The following is a 14,849-nucleotide window of genomic DNA, read 5'->3' as shown; positions in this document are numbered from 1 at the left end:
ACTTGTCCAAAGCGGATTAGGTGGCCACACCCGTAAATTGATTAAATCCTATTTTGCTTCAACTCTCATGTAAGCAGATTTTAGGGAATTGAATACACTGTAAAAAAATCAGTAGAAATTTCAATGTTATTGCAGCTGGGTTGCCGGTAATTTACTGTAGATTTAAATTTATGTTATTTACTGGCAAGAGATTGTTCAAAGTTAAATAAATTTTAAATATTAACAAGTCTTTATCTTTACAGAATAAAACTGTACAATAACAGCCTCATGCAAAGCATTCTGGGAACCAGAAATCATCATTAACCTTTTTCTGTTTTTTGCTTCAGATTTTGTTTCCCAGAATGTTTTGCTTGATGCTGTTTTTTTACACTGTAAAAAAGTTCAGTAGAAATTTGCAGCTGGATTGTCGGTAAATTACCGTAGACTTAAATTTATGTTATTTACTGGCAACATTTTGTTCAACGTTAAATGAACATTAAACATTTTCATCTCTATTTCTTTACAGAATAAAACTAAAAAACAAAATCTGAAGCAAAAAACAGAAAAAGGTTGATGATGATTCTGGTTCCCAGAATGCTTTGCACGAGGCTGTTATTGTATAGTTTTATTCTGTAAAGATAAGGACTTGTTGATGTTTAAAATTTATTTAATTTTGAACAAACTCTTGCCAGTAAATAACATAAATTTAAATCTGCGGTGAATTACCGGCAACCCAGCTGCAATAACATTGTAATTTCTACAGATTTTTTTACAGTGTAGTTGTACTCTGTAAAGACAAAGACTTGTAAATGTTTAATGTTCATTTAAATTTGAACAAAATGTTGCCAGTAAATAACATAAATTTAAATCTACGGTAAGTTACCGGCAACCCAGCTGCAATTTCTACTATTTTTTTACAGTGTAGATCAGGGCAATTGTTCTCAACTTTTTCACTTCAAGGCCCCCTAGTTGCCCACATCCATATTTGAAGGCCCCCCAGTCACTCAATTTTTTCCACATAAAATTAAATAAAACTTGGAATGACTAGACAGATGTATATTCGCTACTTAAATGGCCAAAAATTATTTTAATGCTTATGTCCATTTTTTAAAAATAATTGTATGTCATCTTGAGGCCCCCTTGGAAATCTGCTGAGGCCCCCCGTGGGCCCGACCCCCCTATACACTGGATTAGGGTATAGTAAATATCTTAGTATGGAAACTATTGTGTCTAGCAGGAGTTAACACACTGAAATTTTACTATAGTGTGGTTTGGTGGTTCAATTTGTGTGTGTGTGCATGCTTGCGTGTGTGTTTACATGTGCGGATTAGAGCTAAGGCTCTGGGTCATTGCTGTCAAGCCGATCTTGGCTGGCTTAGCCTGCATCTGCTGACCCATCTGTGCATGCATGCACGCACGCACGCAAACACACACACACACACACACACACACACACACACACACACACACACACACACACACACACGGACACAGAATCTGAGTCAGCAGAGACAGTTGCTGTCCATGGTGCTGGCACGTCCATCATCCACTCTCGGTCTGTCTGTCTGTCTGTCTGTCTGTCTGTCTGTCTGTCTGTCTGTCTTTGTGAGTGGCCCTCATTCCAAACACCTGTTTGAAGTTTAGTGTGACCATCATTGTGTTTAGCTCCAGTGGAAAGTCTTATATTATAAAACAAGAAATCATATATATCGCTTCGTGGCTGGGTGTTATTTTTAAATAAACTCAGGGAGTGTTGGAGTGTTTATGCAACTGTGAATTGCAGCATTTGCTATACACCCTGTATGCAAATGAGATTTTAGTAGGACACTTGTGATTTATGATCCACATCATTTCATTGTATGCAATTTTTATAGCTTCTTTATTGTAGCTTGGGAGATCCTGTTTTGTTTCACTCTGCCCTACATGTTTTGAAGTACTTTGTATATTTTGGAGCCTCAGGTATTTTGTTAATTCTAAAATAATAAAGATTTGCCCTAAATTGAATGATGAAAAACACGTTAGCGATATAAATAGGCTGTTTACATTGTTATTTCCTGCTTGTCAGTGTTTAAAGAAACGAGTGCATTTGAATGGCGTACCAGATTGAAACCCTTCTGTGGAAGCGAGAAGGGAAATTAATATTTATTATGTCTAATTTCACACGCCACAGAAACTCAAAGGTTCAGCTTAATTGAAACAGCCGACTTAATGACGTGCAAAATGACAATTAAGTCCGAGTCGCCCACATACCATAAAAGATGAATGATGAATTAAAGCTTTTAGAGAGAGAACGGTGAGATTGATGGTGTGTGATGTGTACCTGTGTAATCTTACTGTGCTTCTGGAGACAGATGTGAAACTAAGTGGCATTTGTGAACCCTCTTTTTCCTCTATACTAGACTGCTCTGTCATGCTATGAAGGATCATATCGTCAGGGTGGCAAATGAGGCGGAGTTTATTCTCAACCGACAGCGAGCTGAAGATGTGCACAAGCATGCTGAGTTTGAGGTATATAACTTTTGACAAAAAAACTCATGTACATATGTGACCCTGTTTGTGCCAACTCATTTATTTGTGATTGTTTTCTACATAAAATCATCCTGTATAACGTAAAGAACATTCTGTGGAAAATAACCTTGATATCTTTAATATTAACTGAGTATGGTCATGTCAAAGATGGAAATCAATCTCATTGTTATATTATGAGACTTTATCATGGATTTCACAGAGAAGGGTCACATATTATAGATCCTCTAAAAGTCTGGATTTCATGGCACAGTATTTTGTTTTACATGATATGATAGGTAGACCTAGATATGCTTACCTTTGCAAGCACCACTAATGAACTACCAACCTATCAAGTACCCAAATCTACCATTGCACAAAGCAGATTATAATCGATTCCAGATCATAACTCTAATCCCACTCTAACCCAGAGGAATTTAGTGAATGATTCGGATGTAATATGAGATGTATGGTGGTGTGTGAAAATCTCTAGTAAAGCCAGCAGTGGGGAATACCCATAATCCTTTGCTCATGTCTCCTAATGGAGAGAAATCGGCAAATATTCTCATCACAGCGTTATGTAATAAACGGTACTTTATGTTTTTACACTTTAGCGGTTTCAGTCAAGAGGTCAAGAGACATAAAAATATTTTTTCTTTTAAGGGTAGTTTATGAGATAAGGTTTAGATTTAACTCATTACCCGCCATCCATTTTTTGAAAAGTTGCATGCCAGCATTTATTGTGATTTTCACAAAAGTTTCACAAAATGCCTTCCAGGAAAATTTTCTTCTAAAATATATAAACATACAAGTATATCAAATGAAAGAACAGATCCTCTGCTTTCAAACAAACAATAAACAAACAAAATGGGAAAAAATGTTTAATACTATATTTTTTCTCTGTTTGTAAACTCTTAAATATGGGTAATTTTCTTTAAAAATACAATTTTGTTTTGCAAAAAGCTGAAATAATTGCATTTTTGTGAAGGAATTTTGTTAGAGATCAAATTCAGAACGATTTCAAAACATACACAGAGTTTAAAATGAGTAAATAACGTTTTGGCTTCAGTTTTTTCATAAATCGCGGTATTGCAGATTAACATTAAAATTTCCCAGGAACACGTTTTTTTTTTATGCAAAGGTTTTCTTTTAATTGACGAGATAACATGTCAATGGCGGGGAACGAGTTAACATAGTTATTAGGACATTTAATCCACAAGTTTCCGGGGGGCGTTACTGTATAAAAGAAAGTGGGCAGGTTGTGGCAGAGGTTGTGTTTCCACATCGTTAGACGTTAGCAAGTTTGGATCGCTATATCTTTAGTGACTGTCAACTAATGAATAAATGAGTGTCATGTGTCCCACTTGTTTACTTCGAAATGGAAAACGCACCCACTTTTGACGCATGAAACTTGTGGATAGGTTTTACAAACATACTTTTTTCTATTAAGACACCTTAAACATGCATTTTAGTCTGGGACTAAACTAACCCTCAAGGGCAGTTTTCCGGACAGGGATTAGACTAGTCCTAGACTAAAATAAATGTAAGAGCTGTCCAAACTCAAAGCATCTTGTACTGACATATCTTAAAATACATCAGTGCTCTTTAATTAGCCTCAAAATACACATCAGTATGTTTTTAGTAATGCATGTTGGTTGAAACTAGTTATATTTCCTAATTAAACTAAAGCTTAAGCTAATCCCTGTCCACCCCTCAGCGTTTAGGTGTATTGGAACTAGATTTGTTTTTCTGTCAAAGAATTAAAACACTCAAGCCATACAAAATAAATAAATTTCATTGCATTAGATAACAGTATATGTATAACAGTGGCGGCTGGTGACTGCTCTTCCGAGGATCCGCTAATTCAAAATAAGTGTTCGGATTGTCACGTATGTGGTTCCCTTTTCCAAAATATGTGTCATGCGTGTGGAGAGATCCTGTGTGCATCACGTGTTTTGTCAAAATAAGTGCCTGCTGGAGACGCGTCAAAACCGTTTATGATAAAAGAGACGCTCACGTTCCCTAAATACACGCAAGACACTCCCTTAACAGTAAACTCTGATTACGCATAAGATTGTACGAGTATCTGGCACACGCAAACGTCTCCTTTCAAGTTCAAGTTTAAGGCAGCATTCAGGGCCGGAGTGGGACTCATTTTCAGCCCTGGAGTTTCATGCCTTAGACCGGCCCACTTTAGTTCACGACTGACTATTAAAATAATATCTTTAAACCCTCAGTAGTATAAGTCTGCAGTAGTGCACTGTTCTCTGCAGCCTTGCAATTCACTGTATTTTTCAAATATATAATTTCATATTCCGTGCAAATGCAGTAAACAATTATAATTTTTGCCATGATTATGCAGCCCTACCATAAGACCATAATATTATTAAAGTAAACTTATTCAAAAACTAAAGGAAACAAATGTGTTTGTATTTTCCTCTTTATTTCTATTTCTAAAAAATGGTGAGTCTTGAGATTAACTGTTGGGTTGATAACGTTTGGAAACCCCTGATATACAATACACAAGCAAGATTTATCAAGTAGGCCTATGCATTGGAAACAAATGGAAATAATCTGTATCTTTGGCTAAATAACGTAGGCCTACATTGTGTTAAAAAAAAGAAAACATCATGGATATACTTTTGAAACTAATGAGTTTTGCATCAAATAGATTTTTGTTCCTCTTGCAATAACAATGAATAATGACTATTCATAGAGAATTCATCTATGACTTGGATAAAAAAAATACGTTTAGAGGCCAGCCCATTTGTATTAAGACGCGCTCAAGTTTATTTAAAATATAATAGACGCGCGGCCGGCAAGCGCACTCAAAAGACGCGCTCAAGTTTATTTTAAATATAGACGCGCGGCCGGCAAGCGCACTCAAAAGACGCGCTCAAGTTTATTTAAACTATAATAGACGCGCGGCCGGCAAGCGCACTCAAAAGACGCGCTCAAGTTTATTTAAACTATAATAGACGCGCGGCCGGCAAGCGCACTCAAAAGACGCGCTCAAGTTTATTTTAAATATAGACGCGCGGCCGGCAAGCGCAATCAATATAGACGCGTCTGAAACAAAACTCGTGTTCAAGTAAGCGCTTTGAAAACTAGAAGACAGCGGCACGTCCTGCGTTTCCCATGCGTTTTAGATGTCAATGAACCCTAATGCAAGAATTCTTCCAATAAGTGGTCGGGACTCGGGACACAATCAACTTGTGCATAAAGCGGCGGGGACATCTCTCACCCGCAAATACGCGTCATCCCGGTGGCATGACAACACCGGCCCTCGTGGCCAAAAAGAAACAAACCGGCCCACCGGGAATCCTCCTGGTTCTCCCTATGGCCAATCCGGGCCTGGCAGCATTCACCTATTTTGGCATGACACGTGATGCACACGCAATCTCTCAAAGCACAGAACACATATTTTAAAATTACGAACCACACACATGACGAGCTACATACATGTTGTGATGAACTTCACATCGTGTGCTTCAAAAAAAGAAATCACCAGCCGCCACTGATGTATAACAAATGTTGTTGGCAATTGGAGACAAAGTGCTGCCAATGAATGGTTAAAGATGTACAACAGTGGTCTCAAACTCCATTTGCGGCCCTCCCTCCGTCTCTCTGCGGCCCACGTCTGCGGTCAAAAATATAACATAATCCGGCCCACAGAAATATTTACTTAGTTTCATATTCATTTGATTATTGATGTTAACGTTTAAGGGCCCATTCACAGTCACGTCTAAAACACGTGTTAAAGCACTACTTTGTTCTTTCCAAAGCACAAGAGAGGATTCGCGTCCTCTGTTGCTACGCAACCATGAGCTTTCCGTGACAGCGAGGATAACGGAAAGCGTGATCATAGTTTAAAAATATAGATAGGATGAAACATTTTGTTCCCGTTTTTTTTTATTGTTTGTTTGAAAGCAGAGGGTCTGTTCTTTCATTTGATATATTTGCTCATCTGCACCTCACGTCAATCATATCATTGTCATCATACGATCAGTTAATCTTGTCGGGACTTCCAGTGTTCGTCCAGAGAAGATCTGCTTCTCTGTGGGGTTACTCGGCTGTTACTCAAAGAGCTGTGGCGGGGTGAATTTACAGCTTTAATGGCGACATGTCATATAGGAAGGGAGATGTGGAGATGTAATGCAACATATATTGAACTACAAATAAGAAAAAGAGTCATCAAGTGTCCAGGTTAAGAAAATGAGGAGAAACTTAAAATATAAAAGAATGTATGATATGGAGCTCACTAATCTCAATATAAGTATATATCATTATGTTGCTTGCTATGCAGTTACAAACAGAGCAGTACCCTAATATACATTTTTACAGAGATGGAACATCAAGTCAATTCTGTGACTTAAAAAAATCTAAAATCAAATAAAAATAAATAAAACCTGGTTGCAAAAATGTATAATAGTTAATAAATGTATTCAGGAATTAAATGTGTTAGTTTAGTGCCAGGTTTTATATAAAGTTATTTAAGATATGGTTAAAAAAGATTTATACTGTTAAAATAATATATAAAAAACTCAGAAAAGCACTGTTTATATTTTTTAAGTATTATTATACATTAAATAATAGAAAAAAAAATATATATATATATATATACACAGAAATATTGTATGTTTTTTATTTTAAAATAGCTCTGCGGCTCTCTGACGAGATGTCAGTCTCAGAAATGGCCCCAAGCTGGTTTGAGTTTGAGACCCCTGTCCTAATAATTTTTGGCATTAAAAAAACAAAAATAATTTTGACCAGTACAGTGCATTATTGGCTATTGCTACAAATATACCTATGCTACTTGTTTTGTGGTCCAGGGTCAATCTCACAAATTTCTGTGAAATAGTTACGCAGTATTTTGCTCAGTTTTTCGTGGCATTGTCACATATTGATTACTCAACAGTTTTTCCTATTTTTAAACAATTGTCGCCTTGGTTTGGGGTTAGATTTGCTGTTTGCGTTAGGATGTTAGGAAGTATTGGTTTACCTTATTTTTTCCACGTCATTTTATGTAACAGAAAGTTGTTCTAACCCCAAACCGAAGCGACAATTGTAAGAAAATAGGAAAAACAGTTGAGTAACCAATACGTGAAACTGACACGGAAAAGAAATGCGTGGCATGGGCACGTAAAATGGTCAGAGGTGGAAAGTAACGAATTACATTTACTCACGTTACTGTAATTAAGTAGTTTTTTTGTGTATTTTTACTTTTTTGAGTAGTTTTTAAAATCTGTACTTTTACTTTTACTTAAGTATGTTTTATTTAAAGTATTGTACTTCGCTACATTTTAAATCATATCCGTTACTGAGTAAAAAAATATTTTAGAAAGCAAAGTGATAAAGACGCGAAACGGATGTAAATGGGCGGGGCCCGGGGGAACGCGCAAAAAGAACCATGGAGATGGAGGAGACAGGCGCGCGATAATGCAGACCCGCCTCAGTTCAAATCTTATGAAGGAAACCCCTAGTCATATTTAAGCGACCACTTTCCACTGACGCGAAGCGAGTGTTTCATTTCTATGAAAGGTAGGATTCATGCTCTTAAGTACGAAATTGCACGACGCGTTTTTAATACCATGCGCATTATCTTCCGAGGTCTAGCAGCTTCGCGTCAAGTCAAACAGAACTTCAAAACGTCCTCGAGAATGCGCAGTTCATTAGACATTGCAGAGAGAGAGAGAGAGAGAGAGAGATAGAGAGAGAGAGCGCGCGAGAGAGAGAGAGAGAGAGCAAGAGAGAGAGAGCTCGCGAGAGAGAGAGAGAGAGAGAGAGAGAGAGAGAGAGAGAAGAATAAATGTCATCAGGTACCCAGGTCAGGGAAGCTAGAAGACAATAAACGTGTCAAATGTATATAGACATGGCACTCATCTCATTATATGCTCATTTAAACTATATATAGTTTAATAAAATAATGTATGTTACCAGCAATACATCAATTACAACCTTACTATAGTGATTGTATTTACAAGCTGCTTGACCACCTTCAAAAGTGCATAACTCACATGTAAAAATCATTAAACAATTCCATAAATGTTTCTTACTTTAAAAAAGCTTTTTATTTTATTACATTTTTGTTATTGCACTTTAATTGTAAAGATGTTCCTACAATTAAAAACAACTAGTTTGAGATGTATATTCCCTTGTCGTTTTTGAACTATACTAGAATCCTCCACTTCTTCCCGCTGTAAAAAAAGTAACTTTTACTCTGAGTAAAGTTAAAATGACTTACTTTTTACTTTTACTTGAGTAGATTTTTAGACAAGTAACTTTACTTTTACTTAAGTAAAATATTATTAAAGTAACTTTACTTTTACTTGAGTACAATATTTTAGTACCGATGCCTGACCAAAAACCACCGGCTTAACCAGCTGAATCCGCTTAACCGCTTCCTATCCCCACCGTGTTTATATATATAAATATATATTAATCTCTCCCAAGGGATTTTGTCCTTCTAGGAGTTTTTCCCATTGGGTTTTCACCTAGGAGGTTTTTCGTCCCCGGGAGAGTCAGCAAACTTTGGCTAAACTTGGCACTTTACTGTATAAGTTACATTATTACTACGCTCGCTTGTGCGGTTTATCCTTAGCTGCTATATTCTACTTCTTATATTATCTATTGATTATTCTGTGTTTTCCCCTACATCTAGTCATGTAAAGCTGCTTTGCAACAATTCACAATTGTGAAAAGCGCTATATAAATAAAATTGAATTGAAAAAATTTATATGTATAATATAATATGTTATAGACGATAACTTCACCTGTAAAGATTAATGCCAAGTTAACTGCTTAGAATATCGGACGCAGGCCATCTGTATTGTTTTGACAGTGATGCAGCGGACGCTATAAATGTAAATCAAAGTTTAGCAGCACGTATCCTGGAATGAAAATATGGCTATGGCATCAATATGTGGTGTAGACACGTGCAGTGGTGGAACGACGAACGTCTTATCTGAAGTGTGCAGCCCGTCTCACGCAGCGCCTTTGAGGATCCTTGACCTAGTCTAAAAAACGCAGCAAGCCGCAGATAAACAGAGTCACCGGCTAACGCAAGACGCCATCTTGCCTCTCCATCATCCACCCCACTCCCTATGGAAAGATGGCATGCATTTCCATTCTCCTCTACTTTATTACAGTCGCCTGCGGATTGAAGATTCCGTAAGCAGATATGATATTTTTACAATTAAGCTGGTGTCACTTCCAACCCTCATACCCTCATGTGAACTGATAAATAACGTTTGATGTTTGTCGGAGCGGCGCGCGGTTAGGCGAGATGACACGGGGAGATTGAGTTATCGGCCGTTTGAAGAATATGTTGAAGTATAATATCTGACAGAATTCAAATATAAGGAAGGAAATTCAATTACTTCGCCCGTTTCCCCCGCACCCCTCCAGCTTGCGTTAGCAAATTAGATTTTGAATATTAGCAGGAGATCCCCTCTGGGGTCCACATGGGGAGACAATCTTATTGTAGCGAGGAAGATAAAGTCGACGGGATGCTGCGTGTCACCTTTAGTTTGAGAGGCCTTCTGGTCTCATGAGGAGTCCATGCTTTTTAGTGTCTGTCTGTGCACAAAAAAGTAAATCTGCATGTTGACAAAGTATTGTGCTTGCTACGCATACAACATAGGTTTGATTCCAAGGGAACATGCATACTGATAAAAATAAATGTATAACTTGTAATGCACTGTAAGTTGCTTTGTATAAAAACCATCGGCCAAATGCATTAAAGTTAAAAATTTAAATATATATATATATATATATAAAACATCTAGGACAGTGTTCCTCAACTAGAACAAACTTTCAATGGGACCTTAAAATTATTTAAAATATTTAAAAAAAACTAAAAAATAAAAATATTTCTTTGTGTTTGGTTATTTTCATAACAAATGTTATCTTTTTATCTATGCTCTATGCTATACTATGGGTACATTTTCACGGAGTGGGCGGCAAATGTTGTTTACAATGGCGGCCTTGAAATTTGAAAAGGTCTAGGATCAACAGTACACGGGTTTATAATTTGTTTGTTGGGAACGTATCAGCGCTGTTTCACGTAGTGCCGTCATTCTTGCTTTCAATACACTGATTCATTTTGACATTTACAGCAGATTTATTCCTCACATGCTTGTCTTTCTTTCTCTCTCACATCCTTGTTTTTCTTAGTCTAACTGTGCACAGTACGCGGCCGACAGGAAAGAGGAGGAGACGATGTGTGATCACCTCATCAGTGCCGCCAAGCACCGCGATCATGTGACAGCCAATCAGCTGAAACAGAAGATTCTCAACATCCTCACCAATAAGCACGGAGCCTGGGGCGCAGTAGCACAGAGGTACAGCTGTGTGCATCTCTCTGTGTGTTACCTCATCTGTGGCCGTTTTTAGCCCGGCCCACATAAAAAATACTGAATACACAGTTAAAGGGGACATATCTGAAAATTCGACTTTTTCCATGTTTATGTGCTATAATTGGGTCCCCATTGCTTCTATCAGCCTAGAAATTATGAAAAAGAAAAACCCAGTAACTTAGTTTTGGTAAACCATTCTCTGCAAGCATGTGAAAAAACAGGTCATTGAGTTTGGCTCCCCTTGTGATGTCAAAAGGGGATAATACCACCCCTAAATCTGCACTATTCAACCACGGCACTACCATTTAGTACAGATATCAGCTCATTTGCATGTTAAAGGACACACCCGAAATGACAGATTTTTGCTTACACATACAAGTGGCAATTTTAACATGTTATAATAAATTATCTATATGATATTTTGAGCTAGAACTTCACATACGCACTCTGGGGACACCAAAGAATTATTTTACATCTTAAAAATGTCTTGTGAAATGTCCCCTTTAAGTATTTACCATAGTAAACTGTAATAAACCATAGTATACTCTAGTAATTACTACTGTACATTTTGTTAATGTATACAATAGTATTTTAAAGAATTACAAATCGTGAATTGATAAAAAGTAAATATAGTAGTAGTATATTTTAATATTTACTATGGTAATGTTCAAAAACACAAAAAGTCTAATTTTCACAATTTCACATTTTTTTACGGTTTAAGAATACTATAGTATTTTTATGTGGGTGTGGACTACTATAAAAATATTGACTTTTAAAATGCACACTTCACAATAGTTTGTTTAATTTGCCTAACAGTGTATATTCGTACATCACATGAGGATTATGTAATTTTTATCTTTTCTAAAACGTCTCGTTCTCATTTTTTATTTTACTATATCTAAGATTATGATATTCTGTTCGCTAGCATTCTGCACTGTCAGAAAAAATTGTCAAAATATGTACCCCAGATGTACATATCTTTCAAAAAAGTACAGCTATGCACCTAAAGAGTTCATATTAGTACCTTAGAGGTACATATTGGTACCAAAGGGTGCATGTTAGTATATCGAAGATACATATTAGTGTCTCTAAAGAACATGTTGGCTTCAAATGTAAACATATCTGTACCTAATGGTACATATTAAAGCTCACATAAGACACACTGTTTCTGCATTTCTGATGTTAATCTGGAGTACCTATAGAGTAGTATTACATCCTTTATATCTCTGAAGAGTCTTTAGTTTAATCTGATTTATAAAAGAAAGATTAGCTTTACCCATTCTTTCTGATAACGTACGAAAAAATGAAGAAGGAGAAGTTACTACCGAGGGAGGAGCGATTACGATTCATGCAACACTATACAACACTGTTTAACTTATGATTCACTACATGTTCGTGTCATTTATATAATATGCACGCGCCTATTTCCAACATAAGACAGAAGTCTTACTTACCGCATGCAACTTGTGACACGGTTGGGAAAATCCAGCGCACACACACGCAAAACTCTGCTGCTACCCCGGATAATAAACTATATCCATTGTTTTCATAAAGCTGGATTTCTTCTCACATCCAAAAACACACTTCTTCTTTCGTGCCATTGTTGAGTTTTGAAATTAAACAGAGCTGGCGCGTGATGTGATGTTTGCAAGTTTTAGCGTCTCCCGCTGATTGATGGGTGGGCGGGGTTTTCCGGGGGAAGTGCCCATATAAAGAAGTGATGGGTATAAACCCCTGAAACGTCAGCTGGACCCGTAATACAAAAAAAGTTCCGAAACTTGTACGAACCCTGGCGACGTGCATTCGGCACAGAAATACTCTGTAACATGCTTTTTTGACACTTTGCCTAAGTTTAGCATGAGGAAACAACTCTATAACTGTGTTAATAAGTCAGAATGCTTGAAATACCATTGAACCACCCCTTTAAGACCTTTTATGGCGCTTTTCCATTGCATAGTACTCCACGGTTTAGTTTAGTTTAGTTTAGTTTAGTTTGGGTCGGGTCAGCTCACCTCACTTTGGCGTGGTTAGCTTTTCCATTGAGTTTAGTATCACTTCGCAGTGGGAGGGATTATAGGCGTGTCGTTAAATTTACGCTGCCTACTGCTGTGACATCATACAAGTGAGAGCGTTGTTGTACATTCCCATACATTCATTTATTTCTCAGTCTGCCACAAAATTAAAATTGGCCACCCCAAATAGATGTTTGCACATCGCGTTTATAACTACCTCTGTCTCACATGAGGTTTGAGATTTCTGTTCAAACACCCGACCCGTGGCGTCAGTCGACGGAGCTCCGCTGAGCCTCATTCAAGTTGCATTTAAGCATATATAATGCGGGCGTGCATGTCGCGAATGTGCCGCCATAAACTGCAAGTCTGGGAAAAACTGTTATGGTGTCCCGGATTCTCAACCTGTGGATGTTTTTCATCACTAAAAGGGTGTTTGGGAACTTATAGCAGAACACAGATAACAACATGTTTGCTCGAGACAGCGCAAGCTAGCAGTAAGCTAAAGCTAATATTTACATAGCAATGACGCTTCTCTCAGACCAATCAGTGACCTACAGTGTTTTCGCGTCACGTTTGGTATCAGCTCGGGTCGCTTGGAACCCCAACCGAGGTGGTACGAAAAAAAGTATCGGGTACTACGTACTGCACCCAATGGAAAAGCTCCCAAAAGTGAGCTGACCCAACCCAAACTAAACCAAACCAAACCGTGGGGTACTATGCAATGGAAAAGCCTCATTATACGGCCCCAGCTGGGGTACAAATTTTCCTACAACTACATTTTCCAGTATTTTGGAGGTAAAATAGCAGACTTTCCTTTTGTCTTGTTTGTTAATCACAATAAATGTTTTCACATAATGTTGTGCATCATTTACTAAAATGTATTTAATGGACATAACACAATATCATTAATATTAATAAAAGTTTGAGTGAAATTGATTAAAGTCATTTGAAAGCAATAAAATCTTTTCATCAAAGATATTTTAATAAACGAAGTAAACATCAAAGATTAGGTTTGCACCGATACAAAATATGCTAATACTGAGATTCTATTACTATACAATAGACGCCGATAGAGCGAACAAACTGTAATTCTAATGTTATTGTCACGCAAATCAAAATAATCACACAGCATGAGTTATGATGCCACGATACAATCTGTTTATAAACAGCCAGACCATGTACAAAATTATCTGCCGATACATTGGTGCATCCCTATCAAAAATACATGTGAATGAAAGGATTGTAAAAGTTTTCAAGAAAGTTTTAAATTGACCTTAATTTAACAAAAAGAAAAAACCTTCAAAATCCTTGCTGGGAGATAAAACTGCCCATTGTTTGAGAAATGTGTGTGTGCGTGTGTGCGTTTGTTTATGTATTGTGTGTATCTTCACCATGGCCTGTGTACTGTGTGTTCAGGGCCAAGTCTCACACTATTACCTTTGTGTCACAAACACACACACACACTTCCAGGGCTCTGATTTGACTCCTATTTAATGTCATTTTCTTGCTCTCCACCAGGGTCAGACTGCAGGTCAGCAAACTCAATTACCACACCAGGCCACTAAATCCTCAGAGACAGATCACTGGTGGTCAGGCTGTGTGTGCGTGTGTGTGTGTGTGTGTGTGTGTATGTGTGCCTGACACAACCGCTCAGTCACACAGCAGGACACCTGGCAGTTGTTACAGCGGTCTCAAGGGGCTGGTTAAAAAAATACAGACTCCAGATAAATTTCCCACTGAACGCACACAAATAAAACCCAAAACCTACAAACATAATTCTATACAAACAGACAAGTTTATCTAGCTGTCATGATTAATAAGATTATTAAGAAACAACAAAACCGTTTTGAATATGGTATGTACACCTTGTAGATAGACATACCCTGCATCCAAAATCGCCTACTTCCATACTACAGATCATAGGAGGTGAAAATCACTATGCATAAAGCATAGTTCGTGCAAACTGTCAATATGGAAAAATATGATATGAATAAGA

General features: G+C 37.4%; 1 protein-coding gene across 2 annotated transcripts in view; it reads left to right on the top strand.

The window, feature by feature from the left end:
- nbeab (neurobeachin b) overlaps positions 1 to 14,849 on the top strand; it is a 359,639-nt gene that overhangs the window by 204,960 nt on the left and 139,830 nt on the right. For both annotated transcript variants that reach the window (XM_055196954.2, XM_055196955.2), the window contains 2 exons: positions 2,379 to 2,487; positions 10,660 to 10,826. In XM_055196954.2, coding sequence (XP_055052929.2) covers positions 2,379 to 2,487; positions 10,660 to 10,826 — 276 coding nt within the window. The remainder of the gene's footprint in view (positions 1 to 2,378; positions 2,488 to 10,659; positions 10,827 to 14,849) is intronic.

This window comes from Misgurnus anguillicaudatus, chromosome 24 (genome assembly GCF_027580225.2).
Source record: "Misgurnus anguillicaudatus chromosome 24, ASM2758022v2, whole genome shotgun sequence".
Classification (NCBI taxonomy): Eukaryota; Metazoa; Chordata; class Actinopteri; order Cypriniformes; family Cobitidae; genus Misgurnus; species Misgurnus anguillicaudatus.
Note: the sequence above shows the minus strand (reverse complement) of the source record. Positions and strands in the feature narration are given on the sequence as shown.